At 34.0% G+C, this 15,939-nt stretch overlaps 3 protein-coding genes across 4 annotated transcripts; 2 read left to right on the top strand and 1 right to left on the bottom strand.

The window, feature by feature from the left end:
- Positions 1-2,283: 2,283 nt before the first annotated feature.
- On the bottom strand, positions 2,284-4,610 carry LOC124925654 (dual specificity protein phosphatase 12-like). Of its 2 annotated transcripts, none has more exons than XM_047465720.1 (7): positions 4,483-4,610; positions 3,861-4,306; positions 3,656-3,708; positions 3,489-3,553; positions 3,318-3,396; positions 2,794-3,111; positions 2,284-2,591 (listed from the first exon to the last, which is right to left on the bottom strand). In XM_047465720.1, exons 2-7 carry the CDS (start codon positions 4,295-4,297, stop codon positions 2,437-2,439), a joined length of 1,107 nt encoding a protein of 368 aa, XP_047321676.1. In that variant the 5' UTR covers positions 4,298-4,306; positions 4,483-4,610; the 3' UTR covers positions 2,284-2,436. The 2 variants fall into 2 exon arrangements, with proteins under 2 accessions (XP_047321676.1, XP_047321675.1); XM_047465719.1 differs by having other exon boundaries at positions 3,861-4,301; positions 4,483-4,597.
- Positions 4,611-6,408: 1,798 nt separating this feature from the next.
- On the top strand, positions 6,409-8,390 carry LOC124924019 (lycopene beta cyclase, chloroplastic). Its single transcript, XM_047464050.1, has 2 exons — positions 6,409-6,566; positions 6,691-8,390. Exon 2 carries the CDS (start codon positions 6,785-6,787, stop codon positions 8,285-8,287), a length of 1,503 nt encoding a protein of 500 aa, XP_047320006.1. The 5' UTR covers positions 6,409-6,566; positions 6,691-6,784; the 3' UTR covers positions 8,288-8,390.
- A 1,480-nt stretch (positions 8,391-9,870) lies between these two features.
- LOC124925278 lies at positions 9,871-14,243 on the top strand. Its single transcript, XM_047465247.1, has 8 exons — positions 9,871-10,002; positions 11,029-11,356; positions 11,714-11,957; positions 12,111-12,390; positions 12,599-12,668; positions 12,747-12,994; positions 13,211-13,543; positions 13,614-14,243. The coding sequence occupies exons 1-8, from the start codon at positions 9,871-9,873 to the stop codon at positions 14,241-14,243; spliced, it is 2,265 nt and encodes a 754-aa protein (XP_047321203.1).
- Positions 14,244-15,939: the final 1,696 nt, after the last annotated feature.

The raw sequence follows: 15,939 nt of genomic DNA, 5'->3' as shown, positions 1-15,939 counted from the left end.
CCTACTCTTCTTCCAATCTTAACCTTTAACTCTTTGTTCTCATGAATTATTATTGTCTTTTCAAAATTTCCAGCTAAACTTATTGTTCATTTTGAGCTTATTTTAATCTAATTGAACATACATGCTTTATCATCTTCCTTAGCCAATTAGGAATATAATATTTATGAAAAATAATGAAAATTCTATTATTAAAACAACACTTTTTCTATAAAAAAATTTGCTAAAATTTAGACTTATAAACTATAAAAAGACAATTTTAAAAATTTCAAATATATTAAAATAAATATAAAATAACAAATTTTAAATTTGTTCATATAGTATGACTTGACTTTCAAATTTTAAATTTTAAAGGTTTTAATTTTTATTAATCAAATATGAAAAAATATATATTATTTTTTAATTATTAATTTTTCAAATAAAACTGTGTTTTAAATTTTCTTTAATTTGAGCAGTTTTAAAATATTTCAGAAATTTAGAAGGTTCTTATATAATTATTTGAGTCCTAGAATTTGTATTTATGTTTTTGAAAAGATAACAAGATTTTTAGAAGGATTTGAGAATTGGTGAAATTGTTGTCTTTGGATATTTGTGTTGATTTGGTAGATATTTTGGCTTAATATTGACAATAGATATTATATTGTTCATAAATTTATTCGGTTTGACTTTTTCAGTAAAAATGTGTATTTATAAATGTAATTCAGTTAGGCAAAATTAAATAACATGTTTTAAATCTGAATGAATAGTGATTTGGTTAATTGATTCATAGAATATTTATATATATTTAAAAAAAAATATTATTAATAAAAATAATGAAATTTAATTTATGAAATAAATAAAATATGTAATAATTTAATTATTAATATATATATATATATAATATTTTATTTAAAATAAATTTAAAAAATATAAATGTTAAATATTAATTATAAAGTATATAATTTAATATTTTTAAAATAAAAGTAGCAAATAAATATAACATTAGTTGGTACAAATTATAAAAATTATTTATCTTGTTAACTTTTTTATAAACAATAAATTAAAGTTAATATTTCATGTTTATTAAATAATTAATCAAACATACAAATTAATGAAACAAATATTTAAATTATAAACATAGAGTAGGCTGATTCAACTGTTGTGGTGAGTTGTGTTGTATCATTTCAATATGTAAATTAAAAATATTATTATATGTTGTTTCATGTAATCCAATATTATATTTTAACTAAAATGAAAAATTAAGAAAATATTTAATAATAATAAGTTAAACATAATATTCTTTTTAAATAACTAAAGTATCTGTAATAATTTTTTAAATAAATAAGTTGAAAATATTATAAACCTCATTTGTGAATAAATTTTTTTACTTAAATTTTTAATAATGTTTAGAAAAATAATATAGTATGTAAAATGAAATTTTCTTTTTTAATAATATATTAATAGTAGTCAAATATTGGTTAAAGTATCTTATTATTATTGTTTTTACAAATAAAATAAAAGCGAACTAAATTCCAAAGACAAAATAAGCACTGTGCATTTTGATCCGTGTAAATTTGTATGTGTAGAAAACTTTTATAAATTTTAGTTAAAAATTTAACTAGGCTATAACTTTCAACCATATTATTACCTATACATTTTGGAATTCATTAGAATAACAAATTAGTTTAAATTTAGTTTTTACATCAATTTGAAAAGTAAAATAAAATTGTAAACTTAACCAAGAAAAAGAAAAGAATAATAAGACTATTATGAATAATAAAATGATAGAACTATGACATATGACAATTAACTAGTGTTCAAACTCTAAATTGTTTACTGTTTGTTTAAAATTTGAGATTCAATAGTTATTTAATTTATTATTTTTAAGACTAACATCTTTTAGTGTCATAACAAAATATAATGTATGATTAGGAAAAAACAATTATGTTAGATTTATTGGGCCAAAAAATTTAATCAATTATAATTATAATAAGAAATGATTAGGTGAAGGAATTTGGTGAGAGAATTACGTGGCATAATCTTATTAGCTGAAAAAATCAAATAATTTCTCTATTTTCTCTCTTTCCTCTCACTTTTACATTTTCCAACTAATGAAGGTGATGCCACGTCATTCCCTCACTCTATCACTCCTCTATATCAAAACTATTTATAATCAGAAGCCATGTTTTCTCACATAATATAATGAATCTGAGAAAAAATAAGACAAAAGTAATTTGACCATATAACAAAAAAAACAAAATTCAACTCAAATATTACCAGGTAAAAAATATGGTTTGAAATGATATCTCCATACAAATGAAATAATTCTCATAATACTTAACCAACCCACCAGGTTATATAATACATATATATGGATATGCATTTTCTCAAGTAAAATTCTCCAGAAAAAACTTAAACCTTCTGAAAATATTTATAGTTCAACACTTCACTAGTTCAATTTCAGACCCTACTAATGTCGACTTTGCTCTTGTGGAGTTGGAAGGCGGGTGTTATCCAGCTACCACAACTGCACTGGATTCCCGACCAATTGAAGCAACCCAAACGAGCCTCACAGTGATTGCAGAACAGCTTCCCTTCCAAGGCACCTTCTTCAACTATTTAAAAAGTATAAAAGAAAGAAACCCAATAAGTTTTTGTCATAATGGATCCATTTGGAAAACTTTCTGCATCCGAATCTGTCTAACAAATTTTTGCAAGATACCCAACAGAAAAAAAGTGTTTTCAAATAATTATTTTCTAAATCAAGATTCCTGTCAAGAAAGTGTTTTCAAATGAGCTGATTGTAATGTTAAATACCTAATTTCATCCATCGTAGAGGCTCCACAAAGACAGAGGAACACTCAAACTCCTCCGGCTTGCTCAAAGGATTGGCATGTCTTTTCTTACGCCATCCAAACGAGTTCTGACCCTCTCCAGGGACGTGACCCACAACATTCTCTTGCAAAGCAACCAGTCTACGACACTTTTTGCATCGATACAAATTCTTGTCTACTACAGATGTTGATGATGATTCTATCTCAGAAGAAGCAGACACATTCGTCTTAGCCAATGAAATCCCAGGATCTGCCCCAAATTTCGAACTGTCTATTATTTCTCCTCGATTGTAGGAATCGCCTGTACAGAAATAATTAACATCATAATTCATACAAAGATTTGTCATTAATGTCTACTGTAATAAATCAATGTTTTAACAGACCATTTGGAAACACTTTCTGCAATTTGCATATCAATACTGTGCCTTACTAAGTTTTGTTTCCAAACATGATCTTATATTGAGAATGTGTTTCCAAATGAGCAACAAATAAAGAATAATGTCGCACCTAGTACTTTCAACCGGAAGCGCTTGTATATAAGACTAGAATGATCGACCTTAAAATTCATTTCTTCAAACATTTTCAGCTGCAAAATAAGTAGCAACCACCATAAGTGTATTGTCCATAACATATAAAAACAGCAGCATGACATTCTGCGGAAAAAGCTTTGACTAAAACCTGATCCAAAAATCCATCATTAGGGCACACAAATTCACAGCTTTGCCTTAAGGATTCCAATGCATCTGCAGTTTATAGACACGAATCATGATTAAAGATATCCTAACAGTCTTCATTTTCAGGAACCACAACTGAAACCCTAGAAGATGTTGTCACACGTTACATACCTTCTTGAGATAATTGTTCAGTCCTCATAAGATATGCGGTCATGATCGCTGCGCTGCAACAACAAGTCATTCATAAAGGCATGTAAACCGAGAAGTTATTGTTCAACGTGATGATTCTGATTTTGAATTTCTATATCATTCTGATATGTTCTCTGATTCAATTCATCTAATTTGAAAGCAATTATTAGAAAACAAACAAGAATACCTTCTTGATACACCTGCAAAGCAATGAACAAGAACAGAACCCTCCTTTCTACTCTTATCAATGAAATCCAAGCATACATTCAAATAATCCAACAAGTTTTCATTCTCTGTATCTCTCAATGGGACTGCCATTCTAACTATCTTTAAATCCTTTCCAGCGTACTCCATCGCATAAAGGAGTTTGTCTGGTGATAAAGACGTCCTTTTATCACCACCACCATCACCAGAACTATCTTCTGATTCGAAATCCCTGACAGAAACCTTACATATCTCCTTCACAGTGATTGAGATTTCGCTACGCCACTCAGAGAAAAACGATATCGATGCTGAACTAACAACTGAAAGTATGTGAGTGATTTCACTACTAGCGTTCTGAAGAACATCAGCTGCGCTAGCTATGTCGCCGATAAACAGATTCTCGCGCACTAGATACGGCATATCCCTGTCCTGGATTAATAATAATAATAAACTCTTTCAAACTGTTGATAAATCTTCAAAAATATATTGAAGATTCCTTCTTTTCATTGCTAGATATCATCGTAATCCTAGTTACATCGACTGGTGGTGGGATATATAAGATGAAATCATTCAAATGCACAAAAATAACCAAGAATTTTACGAACCTGAAAAGTCCGATGACGTTCCGGCCGGCGATAGAATATGAACACAAAATCTTTGGCTTCTCTCTCAGCTCCGCCGTTCTAGTGAAAAAATCTCGCGTTTTCATTTGCGTTTAAACAAATTATTTAATAGGTTAAAACAAATTTCTAATTTAAGTTTTTCTCTTTTTCCTATTTAAATACAATTTTAAACGTTTTAACTATAGAGTCTTCCTTAAATTTGTTGACCTACAATTGTAACCAAATATTAAAAAAAAATAAAAAAAAAAATAATTCTTCAAAACTTTATTAAATTAATCTCAAATTTGAATTGGTGTTATGCCTAGCTTAATTTTTCTATTTTCTAATTTGATCATATTATAATTCAAATAATACTTTTAATTTTTTTAATTTTTTTGATTGAGATATGTATTTTATCTCTTTCTTTAATAATAAAATAGATAAAATTATCTTAATAGATTTCAAGTTATTCTCCTTCTAAATTTTTTTACTTAATAAAAATTATTATAATTGATTTTTCATTATTTGGAGTGAATAAAAAGTTGATCTGAAAAAAAAAAAAAATTCACCCTCTTCAAAGTTTTATTATGCTTTATTTTAAAGTGATTGTGAATTTTAATTTTTATTTTTTATAAGATTTTTTTAAATTTAATTTAGAGTTACATATAAAAAAATAGTTAATAAATAATATAAAATAAAAACTACTAAATTAATTATTTCTAGATATCATAATTTATAAAATTAAAATTCTCAATATGAAAGATAGAATAATAATGCAATTTGTTGAGTGACGAACTCATTTCCTAAATAATAATGGTTGAAGTAGAGCAAGCTAAATGAACCAATAAACGGTGTTAAAATAATCTCTACTAAATATTCTTGATGGCAATTACAATTACCATAAGTGGAGGGTTGGTAAAAAATACTGAAAATATTTTACCAAGTAATAATTGACTTTACGTGACCCTGAAAGATGAGAAACTCAAATCATAGGAGAGTTTTAACTCATTATTAAAAATATGAAAAACAACTTTAGATCCGATAATTTTGTCTCATTTGTTGTTAAGAAAGTGGCGAACACTGATTTGAGAAAAAATCACCAATACAATCGAATGGTATGAACAACAAACAACCCACCAATAGTTAAGACCAATAGTTAAGACCAATAGTTGAGAGTATTTGAATCAAAAAAATTCGAGATGAAAAAAGAAACAAGTGATGAAAAGAGAAACGAGATATCATCCGATATTATAAAAATAATCGGAGGGGACAATTAAATTTTAATATGAATGTTTAAAATAAATAAAATTATAATAAAGAAGATAAAAAAATCTTATAATTTCTCTAGAATGATTCCAAAAATCTATAACATTGATAAATGAAGTAGAGGTAACAAAACAAAAACAAAAAATGTAATGTTGAGTAATAACTAACCATCTCAAAAAATGAGAAACTCTGATTAAAAGATTTGTTTGGGTGACACATTATTAGAAAAAAATACTTCAAATCTAGTAATTTCATCTATTTTGCTGCTAAAAGATGATAGATATGGACTTAAGAAATAATCGTCAAGACAGATGACAGATGGCATGAACAACAAACGACCTATCAACCGTCAAGAATAATATTCAAATTATAAAACTCGAGATAAAAAATTTCATCAGCTAAAATAGAAAAAAAAAGGCACCATCCAAATGTTAAAAAAAAAAAATTATTAAAAAGGTCAATCAAGACTTTTCAACTTTTAGAGGGAGAGAAACCTTATGCTAATATTGTTCTTCTAAATACAAGCTATACAAAATCGAGGATAAAATCATATTGAAATTAGTGGTTATTTTTGTAGTAATGATTTAATTTGAATAACCCAATTAAGCATTTATGGAGTTTGTAATCTGTGAGACCCACTTGATATTGTCGTTAAGGTGAGGCCGCACAAGCTTTTCTTCTTCATCTTTGCTCTTCCGTGATTGTGTCCTCCACATATGCTAGCTAGCTGCTTCGCTCTCTCCATCTCTTCTTCTTCTTTTCCTAGAAATTCCACGAATTCACGATGACTCTTCAATTCTCTGTAACATCTTATAAGTAAGGTAATATGCTTCATCTCTGATAATCGTTAAACAATTATCCAGTTTTTTCTCTGCTTTCTCCTTATCTGTTGTGTCTATGAATTGATTTGAATAAACATTTTGAGTTCGGTACTACCCTTTTCAGATGATTGTTTATTGCTGCAAACCCGTTCTTCATCGGAGAATTTGAGTAATTGTTGGAACCGAGTTAGGTTTTCTTGTGGGTAAGGTTGAATTCAATGGATTCCTTGCTCAGAACCCACAGTAAGCTTGAATTTCTTCATCCAGTTCACGGATTTACCGAAAAGACTAGCAATTTAATCACTTCAAAGACTTATGGTCAAGAATTAAGACTTGGAACAAAAAAACCCTACTCAAAATTGTGCAGGAGCAGTAGTAGTTCCCTTTTAGAACTTGTTCCCGAAACAAAAAAAGAGAATCTTGATTTCGACCTTCCTCTTTACGACCCTTCGAAAAATCTGGTGGTGGATCTTGCAGTAGTGGGAGGTGGTCCAGCTGGGCTTGCGGTTGCTCAGCAAGTCTCGGAGGCTGGCTTATCTGTATGCGCAATTGATCCATCTCCCAAATTGATATGGCCAAACAATTATGGTGTTTGGGTGGATGAATTTGAAGCCATGGATCTATTAGATTGTCTTGATACAACTTGGTCAGGGGCAGAAGTCTACATTAACGATCATACCACTAAAGAACTTTCTAGACCTTATGGAAGGGTTAATCGAAAGCAACTTAAGTCGAAAATGATGCAGAAATGCATAACAAACGGAGTCAAATTTCATCAAGCAAAGGTCATTAAAGTTATCCATGAGGAAACTAAGTCATTTCTGATTTGCAACGATGGTGTCACAGTTCAAGCTTCGGTTGTCCTGGATGCAACCGGTTTCTCTAGATGCCTGGTTCAGTACGAGAAACCTTATAATCCTGGTTATCAAGTTGCTTATGGAATTTTAGCTGAAGTTGAAGAACACCCATTTGATGTTAACAAAATGGTCTTCATGGATTGGAGAGATTCCCATCTCGAAAACAATAAGAATCTAAAGGAGAGAAACAGTAGGATCCCAACATTCCTCTATGCCATGCCCTTTTCGTCAAATCGGATCTTTCTCGAAGAAACATCACTGGTGGCACGTCCAGGTGTGTCAATTGAAGATATCCAAGAGAGGATGGTGGCTAGATTAAAGCATTTGGGTATTAAAGTGAAGAGCATTGAAGAGGATGAACGATGTGTGATTCCAATGGGAGGGCCACTTCCAATCCTTCCACAAAGAGTGGTTGGGATTGGTGGGACTGCTGGAATGGTTCATCCTTCAACTGGTTATATGGTCGCCAGGACTCTAGCCGCGGCTCCTATAGTGGCTAATGCCATCGTTAGATACCTCGGTTCTTCTGAAAGAAGCGTAGTTTTGGGAGATAAACTGTCAGAGGAGGTTTGGAAAGATTTGTGGCCAATTGAGAGGAGAAGGCAAAGAGAATTCTTCTGTTTTGGTATGGATATCTTATTGAAGCTTGATTTAGAATCGACGAGAAGGTTTTTCGATGCGTTTTTTGATTTGGAACCTCGTTATTGGCACGGTTTCTTGTCTTCTAGGCTGTTTCTGCCGGAGCTTCTTGGTTTCGGAATTTCTTTGTTCGCGCATGCCTCTAACAGATCCAGGTTTGAGATCATGACTAAGGGTACTGTTCCATTGGGGCAGATGATCTATAATTTAATAGAAGACAATTAATTAGATTGTTTTTCATGCATTATTTATTGTAAAGTTGATGCTGGTTATTTGACTATTAATAAATTTCTCTATGTTTGATTTAAAAAAAAAGATATTTACGAGTCTGCTGAGCGTGTTTTGACTACCAGATGGCACCAAGATGACTCAATTATAATCTGTTAAGTGTTTCTAATCTTCGATAGTTGACGGTAGAGTGTAAACGTGTCGAGTACCGGACTGCTCAACTCGATTTGTATTATATGAATTCGATTGAGTATCAAAATTTATACTCGAACACAGTTAGTTGACCATTCAAATTACTCGAGATCTAAAAACGTAAAAATCGAAAATATCAAAGAGTTTGCCCACCAGCAACTTAACTAGTTTACACCCTATTGGTCTGATATAGCATTACACCTTCTCAATCAGGAATAAAATATATAATATTATAATTTCTTTCTTTTTATTTTTTCTTTCTTTTCATTTTTTTTATTTTAAGAAGTTAAATAATAGTGACGGACAATAATCAAGCAACTACTTCAATATTAAACAATATATAATATATGAGGAGGGAGTTAGATGATTTGAATTAAGTTTGATAAGACAATTTTTTTGTAATAATATTCCATAATACAATAAAAAACAATTGCGTTTATTATAAAAATATATATTTATTTTAATAACTTAGACTAAAAATTTATTTTTTATTTTTGACAATTTTTAAGAATAATTGATAGGTTTGAATGAGAATATAAGAATTAAAACAATTATATTAATTATAAACTTTAAAATAAAATATCATAACAAAAGAGAAAATAATTATATTAATTATAAGCAATTTTTAAAAGTGATTGTGACAGTTGTGAATGTGAATGTTCAATATAAAAACATTTTTTTAGCACACAAAATTAAAATAATACATAAATTAAAATATATATATATATATATATACATAAATTAAAATATAATAAGAAAGAGAGAAAGAAGAAATATGATTGGTAGTATATTATAAATTAATTAATTAAATAAATAATATTTTGTATTTAAAATTTGAAATTCATACCATACTAATTTTCAAATAACATATCCAATATATTATAAATTTCAAACAAACTTTTTTTTATATTTTTTTAATTGTCACATTTTTTAATAAGGAATGATTGATTATGAGAGTCTCTAAACCCTAAACCAAACAGATCTTAGTCCTAAATTTATGAAATACATTTTTTTATTTATAATATATATATATATATATAAATAATAATAAAAAAAAAAAACATTTCATTAAATATAAAAACACAAACTCCAGCATAAATGACCCCAAAATAGTGCCTAATAGCGGATGGTGCGGGCCCAAGATTTTTATAGCGCTGGTGACCCCCAAATTTTTTAATGACCATTTTACCCATGCGTCACGCACCCTCCAGGTGCGTGACGTACCCTGAACCCTATAAAGGCTTAATTTTTTTTCATTTTCGTTTCAGTTTCTCTCTCATCCAGCCCCTTTCTTCCCGTCTTCTCCGCCGTGAAACCCTAATGGTGGCGGAGAAGATTTTCTCTTCTTTCTCAGCGATGAAGAACGAATCGAAGAGGCACCGTCGACCATGGCACCATATTCAACGGCCTATAGCTTCGAACAACATCCAATGGAGACGAGTTTGCACAGCGCTGAGGATTTCGAACAAATTGACATTTCATTCGGCCATTCCACTATATTTTGTGTTTATTTCGTTATTGTTTGTTTCGTGTTTGTTTGTTCCTCATTGATTCGCTGATTCCTTTACTGATTCGTTGAATGCAGATTGATTGTTTGTTTGGTAGGATGCGTCACGTTGGATGCGTCAAGATGGATGCGTCAAGATGGATGCGTCAAGATGGATGCGTCAAGATGGATGCGTCAACATGGATGCGTCAACTCGGATGCGTCAAGATGGATGCGTCAACTCGGATGCGTCAACTCGGATGCGTCAAGATGGATGCGTCAACTCGGATGCGTCAAGTAGGATGCGTCAACTCGGATGCGTCAACTCGGATGCGTCAACTCCGATGCGTCAACTCGGATGCGTCAAGTAGGTGACGATGCGTCACATTTATTTTTATTTTATATAAAAACCCAAATAAGCCTCGACCACTATTCATGCTCTCTCTCTCTCTCTCGCACCCGACGACGCACCTGCCTCGACGACGCACCTGCCTCGACGTCTCTTCCTGCTCGTCTTCGTCTTCATCTTCTCGTTCATTCATTGACTTCTTGAGGTTAGTTTTAGTTATGTTTGTTTATGTTCATGTTAGGTTTTAGGGTTGGTTGCTTCTTGTTTGCAAATGGTTCATTCATGGTTAATGTTAGGGTTTAGGGTTGCTACATGCTTGCAAATGCTTCATGCATGTTTTATGTTATGTTTTTAGGGTTGCTTCTTGCTTTCAAAATGTTCATGCATGTTTTATGTTAGGGTTTTAGGGTAGGTTGCTTCCTGCTTTCAAACGGTTCATGCATCTTTTATGTTAGGAAGTAGGGTAGGATGCTTCTTGATTTCAAATGGTTCATGCACGGTTTATGGGTTGGCTTGCGTCAAACAGCTGCGTCAAGCAGCTGCGTCAAGCAGCTGCGTCAAGCAGCTGCGTCAAGCAGCTGCGTCAAGCAGCTGCTTGACGCATCTGACAGTTGTTTCTAGCTATTTTGACGGTTGCTTTTCTTCTCGTTTGTTTATATTTGTTGTGAAATGTTTTCTCAAACATTGTTGTTTTTCTTTTCCCTTTTGTAGATGGCAGACTTCACGGTTCATGATTTTCCTGGTAGGATTTCATTGAAATCTGTCCTAGCCTTGAAAAAAGTATCTGATAGGTTTGAAGCGCTGGGTCTTATGGAGAGGGCTCTAAATTCTCAATTTCAGTATTTATTGAGAGGAGTCCCAGACTTGTTGTTCTCAGGGACCATTTTACATCAGTTGCTGGTTCGGAAGGTGAAGGCCAATTTGAATAGGATGATTTTCAACTTCAATGGGGAGGAATATACCTTTGGTCTGAAAGAGTACGCATTGATTACAGGCCTCAACTTCGACAGATTGCCTGAATACAAAGATGAATGCCGAGGTTGTCCACCCTTGCTGATAAAATATTTCAAAAGGAATACGTCAATTCGAATGATGGATTTGGAATCTATATTCATGAAATGCACCGATAAGGAAGACGCATGGAAGATCGGGTTGATCTGCTTGATTAACCAGTACCTCTTCTCATATGACCCAAAACGCCTTTTAAATCTCAAAATCATCCATATGGTTGAAGATGTTGAAGACTTCCTCCGATTTCCATGGGGGAAGGTGTCCTTTAGATTCACCATGAGGGGTCTTGACCAGGACATGAAACACCACAGGTCCGTATATATGTCCAGGAAAGGGAGTGGAGTTACTAATTCCTTTGCTTATAACGTGTATGGGTTTGTACTAGCACTACAAGTGTGGAGCTATGAGATCATTCAAAACTTGGTCCCTAAATTCGCCACAAGGAAAGACGTTGATGGCCCTTTTCGCCCAAGGATACTGTTGTATCAATCGAAAAGGAAGAATACATTTCAGGAGATGCAATCTGCCTTTAACAGCGCTGTGTTTTCTAAGATGCAAGAGTCCTCCGAGGAGACGAGTTTGTACAGTGGGGAGGATTTTGAACACATTAACAATTCATACGATGATTTGTTTGAGGGAGTTACTGATGGGGGAAAAAAGAGAAAGGCTGATGAAGATGTTGCTGAAGATGATGATGATGAAGATGTTGATGAAGAACCTAATACTGTCCAACCTTCCAAGAGGAAGAGGAATGTTGAATATGATGATATATCCCCCCCCAGCAAAGCAGCCATCAAGCGTCGTAGCCTGCGTAACATGACTCCCCCATCCGCAACTTCAACACCTCCATCATCACCTCCACGTGAACCTGCACCGGCATCTCATGTTCAGATAAAGGATGCCGAAGTGATAAAGAAGGATGTCGAAGAGATAAAGAAAGATGTTGAAGAAATCAAGAGAGACATAAGAGACATCAAATTGAATCAACAAAACTACTTTACGAGGATTGAAAAGATGATTCTCAGTTTAAGCAACCAGTTCGCCAGCCATGTCTCCAACCAGGTAATTCAGCTTTCTGTGTTTTACTACTTTATGTCTTTGACGCGGCTGCTTGACGCAGCTGCTTGCTTGACGCAGCTGCTTGCTTGACGCAGCTGCTTGCTTGACGCAGCTGCTTGCTTGACGCAGCTGCTTGACGCAGCTGCTTGACGCAGCTGCTTGACGCAGCTGCTTGACGCATCCTTAATTTAAATTCTTTTCACTTTTGTAGCAGGAGCAGAATGACATCGGTCTGAATGACAATCGTGACAATGCAGAGGAAGAAAAGCAGAATCATATTCGTGTTGAAGAAGAGGGAGAAAAGCAGATTGACGAAGAAGATGAGAATGCCATTGGTCTGAATGACATTCTCGATGAAGAAGAGGAGCAAAAGGAGAAAGAGAAGGTTAATAATGTTGAATTGGAGCAAGACAATGTTGAATTACCAGGGGAGAAAGAGGATGTTGAGGCTGTTCAACCAATGTCGAATGTTGAATTGGAGCAAGACAATGTTGAATTACCAGGGGAGAAAGAGGATGTTGAGGCTGTTCAACCAATGTCGAATGTTGAATTGGAGCAAGACAATGTTGAATTACCAGGGGAGAAAGAGGCCGTTGTCGAGAAAGAGGTCGTTGTTGAAGAAGGGGAGAAGAAAGAAGAAGGGGAGATTGAAGAAGAAGGGGAGAAGAAAGAAGAAGCGGAGAAGAAAGAAGAAGGGGAGAAGAAAGAAGAAGTGGAGAAGAAAGAAGAAGGGGAGAAGAAAGAAGAAGGGGAGATTGAAGAAGAAGTGGAGAAGAAAGAAGAAGTGAAGAAAAAACCGATTCAAAAGACTTTTAAGAAGAAGGTTGGGAAGAAGAAAGACGAAAATGACGAAGATGAACTGGAAATAGTGAATACTCCTCCTCCTCTTTCTAAGAAAGTCATACTGGTCACGCGAAGGAATAGGAGGCCGAAGAATGATCCAGATTTCACCGACCCCAATCTGAAACAGCCCAAGTTGAAAGATCCTATCACCGTCAATCCACTTCTAAAATATGACGATCAACTTCTTCATCAATTGCAAACATGGCTTAAAGATCCAAACACTGACAACAACAAAATTGAGCTCCATACTATATTAGGTGATAAGGCATTATTTCGCAGAGTGCTAAAAAGGTTCACCTGGCTGACTGATAAAGTAAGTAATATTTATGTTACAATAATTTTAGATTTGCAGATTGTATTTTAAATGTGTTTCTCTTGTGTAGGAAATCGATGCAGGTTGCTTCATTCTGAGAAGAAGAGCTTGGGTATATCCAAAGACATATAAGAAGAACTTCTTTATTGGAGATTGTTGGCTCCACACCAGGTTCACTGCTGACTACGCTGCGTTTAACAAAAGTCGTATTGAGTTTGACATTGAAAACTTTTTCGAATACTTCTTCGGCGATGACAGCAACTATAGGAATAGTTGGAAAGTATGCGATGATATATATATTCCTTTGAACATCAAAGACGTCCACTGGGTACTTTGTGTTGTCCGTCTACAGCAATGGCGCGTAGACGTATATGACTGCGATCCTGGATGTTATGCTAATCTTGATGAGTTTGTGCTGCCGATGTGCCAAATGATTCCGGTTATATTTGACAAGGCATTGCCTCTTGAAGATAAACAACGATTTCCAATGCTCAACCCTGATTCCGTTTTGCCATACACAAGACGTCCAGAGTCTGAAGTTCCCAAAGCAACAAAGAGTGGAGATTGTGGTGTATTTGTACTTATGTATATTGAGTACTTGACTGCAGGTCTGAATCTATCAGAAGTGACCTCAAATGAGATGAAAGCTTGGAGAGAAAAGTGGGCAGTGAGGTTATTTCATGGTATTGTAGATCCATAGGTTATTTATGAAACTTTTGTTCTGTACTGATATCAAATTTGGGGTTATTAATGTTAATCTCAAACCTTTGTAATATGGTTGATTTAATGATATAAAATGTTGTTTATGATATATATGTTATTGTAATTAATTAAATGCCTGAAGTACACAGTTATATAAATCATGTCTAATGTAATAGGTTCTGCACTAATGTAAACCATGTTTCGTCAAGCAGTTTCGTCAAGCAGCTGCGTCAAGCAGTTTCGTCAAGCAGCTGCGTCAAGCAGTTTCGTCAAGCAGCTGCGTCAAACAGTTTCGTCAAGCAGCTGCGTCAAGCAGCTGCGTCAAGCAGCTGCGTCAAGCAGCTGCGTCTAGAAAAACACTTGGTAGAAAAACCCTGTCCCTGTATTACATTCACCAGAAAACTACAAAAACACCAGAAAATACCAGAAAACAACATTAACACCATTAACAATACAATACACTTTACTGAATCCTTGAATCTTGAATCCTTGATGCAAAAACAACATTAACACCTCCACACAAGACATTTGGTAACAAGTTCATTCTAAGCTAATGGCTCGTAAGATTGAGTTGATGGCTCGTAGAGCTGAGATGAGGGCTCGTACAGTTGAGATGATGATGGCTCATTCTGCTGAGATGATGAGGGCACATGCTGCTGAGATGATGAGGGCTCATGCTGCTGAGATGATGCTCTTGCTCTTGCGGTAGACGGTGCAGGCATCACTGCTTTGCATGTTGCTCTATTATGTCCTAGACCTGCACATGAACTGCATCGTCTCGGGACCTTACGGACCTCACCTTGGGATGTCCTACGTTTAGTTTGTGGCCGACCTTTCTTAACCTTCACAGGTGGTTTTAGACACACGCGTTGTTTGATAATATCGGGAAGATCCCAATTCTCTTCATCACCAACCGGATAACATGTCTCCGCATATGCATTCAACCAAGATACAGTTGTATAATACCTATGAGAAGGAAAATAAAACGATTAAAAATAGGTTAAATAAATAAGTTCAAAACGATTAAATACCTTGAGCATAAGTCGTAAGGAACCACATTCCTGTGACGGGCAGCAGCAAGTGCATGTGTACAAGGAAGACCGGAGACTTCAAATACCCTACAAGTGCAGTCTTTGTCCTTCAAATTGACTTTATAATGTGCCTCATTATCATGCACATACAACTCAAATCGGTTAAGGGATGATACGGTATAGAATCTTGCTTTCTCAAAACCATCACATAATAACTTTTCATACGTTGGAGATAAAAATTCTTGGTGGTTAGACGCTTTTTCTCTTCTATCATTAAACCACCCTTGTAATGTTGTTCTTAAAAACTCAAGCATTGCTGAAATTGGATACTTTCTGGCTTCCCTGCACTGACTATTCAAACTCTCTGCATAATTGCTTGTGAGTTGATTGTATCGTTTACCGGGGAAATATGCTCTACTCCATCTTTGAAACCCAATCTCTTCCAAATAGGCAGCAATCCTATGATCTTTAACCCTGATCTTGTCAAAAAACCGATTAAATTGGGGGATAGTGTACGCACGAGAAGCCAAATCAAACTCGACATGACAATTATCAGTTTTGAATTTGGCATTAATATTCATCTTTATGTGATATGTGCACGCACCGTGGTCTGCTTCTGGAAAAACAGCACACAAGGCATTGGCTATACTTGGGTGTCTATCG

This window comes from Impatiens glandulifera, chromosome 2, assembly GCF_907164915.1.
Source record: "Impatiens glandulifera chromosome 2, dImpGla2.1, whole genome shotgun sequence".
NCBI classification, from domain to species: Eukaryota; Viridiplantae; Streptophyta; class Magnoliopsida; order Ericales; family Balsaminaceae; genus Impatiens; species Impatiens glandulifera.
The sequence above is the reverse complement of the archived record's forward strand: the minus strand, read 5'-3'. Positions and strand labels throughout refer to the sequence as shown.

Excerpts from the sequence above, each read along its gene's own strand:
- LOC124925654 (XM_047465719.1), bottom strand. The coding sequence starts at position 4,586 with ATGAAAACGCGAGATTTTTTCACTAGAACGGCGGAGCTGAGAGAGAAG. Across the intron at positions 3,709-3,860 it reads TTTGCAGGTGTATCAAGAAG|CGCAGCGATCATGACCGCAT; the intron begins GTATTCTTGTTT and ends TTGTTGTTGCAG. Across the intron at positions 3,112-3,317 it reads CTTCCGGTTGAAAGTACTAG|GCGATTCCTACAATCGAGGA; the intron begins GTGCGACATTAT and ends ATTTCTGTACAG.
- LOC124924019 (XM_047464050.1), top strand. The coding sequence starts at position 6,785 with ATGGATTCCTTGCTCAGAACCCACAGTAAGCTTGAATTTCTTCATCCA.
- LOC124925278 (XM_047465247.1), top strand. The coding sequence starts at position 9,871 with ATGGCACCATATTCAACGGCCTATAGCTTCGAACAACATCCAATGGAG. Across the intron at positions 10,003-11,028 it reads TTTGTGTTTATTTCGTTATT|ATGGCAGACTTCACGGTTCA; the intron begins GTTTGTTTCGTG and ends TCCCTTTTGTAG. Across the intron at positions 12,669-12,746 it reads AGAAAAGCAGAATCATATTC|AAGAGGAGCAAAAGGAGAAA; the intron begins GTGTTGAAGAAG and ends TTCTCGATGAAG.